The sequence below is a fragment of the Lygodium microphyllum genome, unplaced genomic scaffold (assembly GCF_053477565.2).
Source record: "Lygodium microphyllum isolate KBCC unplaced genomic scaffold, Lygodium_microphyllum_v1.1.10 scaffold_39, whole genome shotgun sequence".
NCBI lineage: Eukaryota > Viridiplantae > Streptophyta > Polypodiopsida > Schizaeales > Lygodiaceae > Lygodium > Lygodium microphyllum.
In genome coordinates, this window is record NW_028229522.1 from 533230 (window position 1) to 539448 (window position 6219).

General features: G+C 44.1%; 1 protein-coding gene across 1 annotated transcript; it reads right to left on the reverse strand.

Moving 5' to 3' along the window:
• Window positions 1-373: 373 nt before the first annotated feature.
• Window positions 374-3759, reverse strand: LOC148009110 (pentatricopeptide repeat-containing protein At2g33680-like). The gene is made up of 2 exons (XM_087673798.1): window positions 614-3759; window positions 374-516 (listed from the first exon to the last, which is right to left on the reverse strand). The coding sequence occupies exons 1-2, from the start codon at window positions 3641-3643 to the stop codon at window positions 508-510; spliced, it is 3039 nt and encodes a 1012-aa protein (XP_087529924.1). The 5' UTR covers window positions 3644-3759; the 3' UTR covers window positions 374-507.
• Between the last annotated feature and the right edge of the window lie 2460 nt (window positions 3760-6219).

Below are 6219 nucleotides of genomic sequence, written 5' to 3' on the forward strand. Positions count from 1 at the left end.
AACACACTCGGGTATCTGACACCTTTCATCTGAGGATACATGATGTGGTTGGGTATGGTAGCCCATCAGACTGGTACTCTACTAGCCTTGCACTAGACATCCACCTTGAGCAGATTGCCTAGGAGCTATTGATCAGTGTTCATGTTTCATTTTCCATTCATAATATGTACTTTGTGTTTACCCTTTTTCACATTTCCTGCAAAAACCAAAGAGTGGAAATGTCTTGCTCAAAACCAAAAACCAGTAAGGTTTTGTTTCCTTCCTACACCTAGATGTCTAATCTCCTCTTTCGTAATTCTATTGCATATTTGTGCAGGCCGGCATCAGCATAGATATTTGACATCAATACATACGCAATGGCCTCTTTGGGCTTTAAAGCAACCACTTTATCAAATGCCTCTTTTCCCAGCTGCAAATTTCCATACGTGCGACACATACCAAGCACATACAGCCAGGTAATCCAGATCGCCTGCACAGGTATCTGCAACAACATACCTTCTAGTTCTTTTAAACCCCCTGCACGACCAACAAGGTTTGTTATTGCCAGATAATGATTCGCGCTTGGCATAATGCCATAATCTTTTAGCATGGAATCAAATAATTTAACACCCACATTAACAAGGCCGGTATGACTGCAAGCAGAGAGAAGCTCAACAAATGTAGACTCGTTTGGTGTAATACCAGCTTCCTGCATTCCTTCAAATATCTGCAGGCTTGCTACAATATTTCCTCTCTGAGCATGACCTGCTATGCATGCAGTCCAGAATGCACTATCTCGCTCAGAAAATCCATCGAACATGCTCTGAGAATCTGTTATAAGTCCACATGCACTATAAGCTCGTAGGAGAGCCTTTTCTACCAAACGATTGGTATCATAACCAGCAATAACAGTGTCAAAGTGCAGACCTTTGCATTTCTCTACACTTCCTGTCAATGAACACGCTTCCAGAGCATTCACAATTGTGATATCATTGAAAGCAATGTCTTGTTCTTTCATTTGCCTATGTAGTTGTAAAGCCTTTTGTTCTTGGCCTAGGTCCACAAGCGCTGAAAGCATTGTATTCCACGAGACTAAATCATGCTTAGACAAACTATCAAACACACGCTCTGCTTCAACAAGGCATCCAAACTTGATGTACATATTGATAATACTGTTAGTGACAAATGCTTCTGACATTAAATTCTTTTTACAAGCATCACCATGGAAAGCATGCCCAATGTCCAATGGTGTTACTGCAAGTTGTCTCCCTTCATCAGTGGTGTCTTCCTGGGCTGCAAGGTCCCCACATGCTTGAATAATAATGGCAAAAGTTTGACCATTTGGACTGAACCCTTCTCTAATCATCTGCCAATAAAGCCATAGAGCCTTTTCACATCCATCATGCTCCATATAGGCTGAGAGCATTGCATTCCATGACACAACATCATGCTCAAATGGTGCATTGAAGACATTCTCAGCTTCAACAATGCTTTGACAGGTACTATACATACTCACCAATGTGTTATTGACAAAAGTGTCTAAGTTGAATCCCTTCCTCCAAGCATCAGCATGTAGTGCTCGTCCAATTTCCAACGAAGTAGTGTGAATCAGCTGCACCTCTTCTTGGGTCCCTTGTAGCATGCAGCATCCTTGAAGAACAAACACAAGCATCTGCTGATCAGGCACCACACCCTCTGCTTGTGATTGCCTGTACAGTCGTAAGGCCTCATTACCTTTACCAGCATCAACATATGCTGAAATCATTGCACTCCATGCCACAACATCATACTCAATCAGCCCTTCAAACACATTCTCCACCTCCAGCATGCACCCATGTTTGCTGTACATCGTTATGAGCGAGCTACCAACAAAAACATCTGAAACAAAGCCCTTTACCTGGGCATCTGCATGTAGTTTCTGACCTTCTTGAAGATTGAGTGTCAAGGCACATGCTGAAATAAGAGCCACAAATGTGTACTGATCTGGCTCCACGCCATCCTCTTGCATACACTGTTTCAGGTTTAAGGCTTCGTGTCCTCTTCCCTGTTCTGTGTAGCCTGAAATAGCCATTGTCCAAGCATACACAGATCTAATTGGCAATGAAAACAAGACACGATATGCATGATCAATGGCACCAGCTTCAACTAATGCTGCCACAAAGTGATCACCCAGGGGCACTGAAGGCTCAGTAAGGGTGCCCCCATCACAAAATTCAACAGCAATGAGACCTCCCCTTTGAGCATCAGCATATAATGCCTGTACAACTTCCGTGCAGATTTCAAGACCCTGCCTCTCTTCCGCAACTATGTCTTCATCCTTCTGTACAAGGGTGACACATGCTTGTAGGGCAATCACAATTGTTTGCTGAATTGGACTGACTCCTTCCTGCATGAACTGTCTGTAAAACTGTAAAGCCATGTCTCCTTGGCCCTGCTCCACATATGCCGAGATCATTGAGCTCCACGTAATACCATCATGGTGAGACAATGCATGAAACACGCTCTCAGATTTCTCCAACCATCCAAACTTTCCATAGAAACTGATGAGGGTGCTCCCAACAAAAACATCGGAGCTGAAGTTGTTGCGTCGAGCATCAGCGTGTAATGCCTGACCAATTTCCAAAGACATCATTTGCTGAGTAAGCTGATCTTTTGTCCCGGAGACATCTTCAATCTTCACCTTCATAAGACTAGATGCCTGAATGGCAGCCACAAAGATGCGCTGATCAGGATCAAGACCTTCTTCATGCATTTGCCTGTAAAGCTGCAAAGCTTTTGATCCTTCACCCCATTCAGCATATGCAGACAGCATTGCACTCCATGACACAATATCCCGTTGTGAGAGTTCATTGAACACATTTTCTGCTTCCAGCATGCTGTCAGATTTTATGTACATGCTCAAGACACTGTTAAGGACAAAAATGTTTGAAGTGAAACCTCTTCTGACAGCATCTGCAAGCAGCATCTCACCATGCTGCAGAGGAAGTCCAAGCCTGCAACATTTCAAAAGGCTAACAAAAGTGTGTTGATTTGGCTCCACACCATCCTCCTGCATGCAGTGATAGAGCTCCATTGCATCACGAGCTCTGCACTCGGTGTTGCACCCAGAGATGAGAGCGGTCCAAGAATGTGCAGATCGAAGTGGCAAGGTACACAAGATACGAAACGCATCATTCAATGCATCGCATTTAGCTAAGGCGCCGACCAGCTGGTCACCGAGGTAACCTGATGGAGTCAAGAAGTGCTGGCGGAAAAGGGCATGGACACGCTGGGTCTTGCTGCGGGACTTGGCCTGACAGCATCCCTGGAGGAGAGACAGATAAGCATCGAATGGGAAGAGGAAGATTGGGGGGCCTGGACCTGTACCAAGCTGCTCCATGAGAAACTGAAATGCAGAAAGAGCCCTGTCAAGCTGTCCTGTGCTGCACAATGTCCTGATTTCTTGTGCGAAGCAAGGCATCGGAGCGTGCACGGAATGCGAACATGGAAAAGCAGAAAGCGCCCTGTCAGGCTGTCCCGTGCTGCACAGTGTTCCAATTTCTTGCGCGAGGTGGGGGACCGGAGCCTGCACCGAATGCAAGCATGAGGAGGCATGATGCTGCGGAGGCAGCTTTCCTGCGTGATCGTGAATGATGGGTCGGAGAGGGAAGCAGGCCCTGCGCATGAGAACTCAAGAGAACTCATACTAACGAGTCAGCGACGCTCATCAAGGCAATCGACTTGCACTGGAACCGCACAAACACTGCATAAAAATAACAAAAACAAGTTAACTCTGGATAAAGCACGTCTTACGCCAGCCTCCAGGTACAGTTTTTAGGAGTCAGGACTGGCTCGTTCAAGTAATTGATTGGCTTAAAAGAAGTATATGTCCATCGAAAGAGCTAGGTGTAGGGAGGCTAAAAACCACGGACAAGTGAACTCGTGTGGGAGCAGCGTTCAGAAAACCATTTTTCTTACTAGATACAAAATCTTGACTCAAATTTTTACATAGATTTTTGAATCAAATTACATGTAATTGTCATTTTTATAGTTAAAATTTTTCAAAAGATCGAGGTTTTAAGCTTTCTTCTTTCAAATTTGAAGGTTTTTTTTATAATTCGCAATTCATTTTACATTAAACCTCGATTTTTCGTGAACACTATGTGAGAGTAACATGCATTTACTATCTTTAAAAGAGCCCATGTGAGCATTTATTATTGGGTTGCCACTTGGCAAAGCTCATGCAACATGATGCCAAAGCCTAGAGGCTACCATGCATGCTCTTGAACAGAGCTTGCGAGCATCCAATAGAGGACATGTTGATGTAGGAAGAGAGTGTGGAAGGCAATGAGAAAATGAGCAAGATTGAGCTACAAAGCAAAGGCAACTTAAAGAGGAAGCAAAGCAAGGAAATACTTTATGATAGCAAGGCAATGTAGAAGGAGACCTTATCAAGGGGGACACTCCACAGGGAAACCACTTGACTTGAAGGAGAGCTACCAACTACAGATTGAGGTTAACCCTCAAATAGTAACAGACTTACTTGTGGAAAGCTTCAGACAAAGCATGTAGAATAGGATCGAGGGACTAGCAAAGAGAATCACGTTGGACATTGATCAAGTTTGCAAGAATGTGCTTAGATTTAAAAGATGTGCAATCTTGGTTTTCTTCAGGAGGAAGTCCCCCCCAATGTGTGGAGGCAACTGCATGGTTCAACACTCTACTTAATGGTGAAGGCAACAAGAAATCCATCTCAATAATCACATGAGCACCCACAAAATATTCCTTATCACATTTATAGGCTATAACAATGCCCCACAGCTCCCGTTTAACCTGTGAATATTGTCTTTGCCTCTCATCAAGCATCTTCGCACCAAATCTGATAGCATATCTATTTTCCTCGTTATCATTCTTCCCTACACCTTTCGGATTCTTTGACCATTGCAACGTGAATGATGACAATATGACCTCACATCCTCCATCTCCTCGTCAATTAAAGGCTTCTATTTCCCTCTACTACCCGTCGGCATTAATGGTTTTGAGGTATATTAATCACTACTCATCATGTCAAATGAGGAGAGTAAGAGATCCATTGTTTACATCTATCGTTGTCTAGTTGTTACCATCAACAAGGGGTTTTTTTCTAGGGCTTGCACACATCATGACATGGTAGCAAGTAAACATTGGAAGGGATTCCCTCAAATAGGGGTGCCCAATGTGGGTTGAGGTTCCAAAGTTGCCAACATGTCTCTAGAATCTCCTACCCAAAATCACAAAGGGACTAAGAAAACCTCTGTATGTTCCTCCATTAGCCAGCCCATTTAGAAACAAGGCTTGCCTATTGTGGGATACAATTGTGGAAAAACCCGAGTTATCGGTTTGGATATTCCCTGTTGGATAGCTCTGACAAAAGTTGGTGTGGAGCAAGTTCGCAAGTACTTACTTTAAATGTGGCCAATGGGGCGTTACTACAAAGAGTACCCGCACACAATGGAGAGGATGCAATGCAAGGGGAGGAGAGTGGAAAGCAATCTTGGGTGGAGATCACTAAGTCTATACAGACGAAAGACTCTAGGAGTGGCTCGAATAAAGGTAAGTAGTTGTCCAATAGTTGGAGGTGGAATGTAGTGGGAGCTCACGCTCATCCGCCAAGACCCACGGATCGCTTATTGCTTCAAGCGTTTCAAGTGAGCACAAATGGCTATCTCTCACCTAGCCGACACACCTTCGATCCTTCATAGATGTAGTGAGCTTACCTTCATGCCCGAATGAGTAGCCTCTTCCCACAAGCAAACTAGTAGCTCCACGATTCGAGATACGAGCTCAAGCAACCTCAAGCCTCCACCTCCAAGCTTCATTCTCCATAGCCGTGCGCAATAGAAGAGAAGAGAAGAACAAGAACAAGAACAAGCAAGCAAGAAGGAGAGAATAAGAGAAGAAGAAGAGACCACTTTTGCCATGCACCAAAGAATGAGCTCCTCATTTACTTTTCAGGTTTATATACAAGCTCTAAATCCCTTGGGCACATGTCCCCTTTTTTACATGATCGGGCATATTGCCAAGGTCCTCTTTCCCTATTCTCTTTTAGTTGCCTTATTTCTTCACCTATATCTATTTAGACTTTACAACTTGCACAGGAGGGAGCCTAACGCTCTTATAAATGAATTACATTGCGCCCTGTGCTTTGCTTATGAGAGCCCTCGGAGGCTCTCCTTCATCCTTGAGAGAGCATCCTTTATTATTGAGAGAGCACTTGGCTAG

Bases quoted from the DNA above. Each gene is read 5' to 3' on its own strand.
- LOC148009110 (XM_087673798.1), bottom strand. From the start codon at position 3,643: ATGCGCAGGGCCTGCTTCCCTCTCCGACCCATCATTCACGATCACGCA.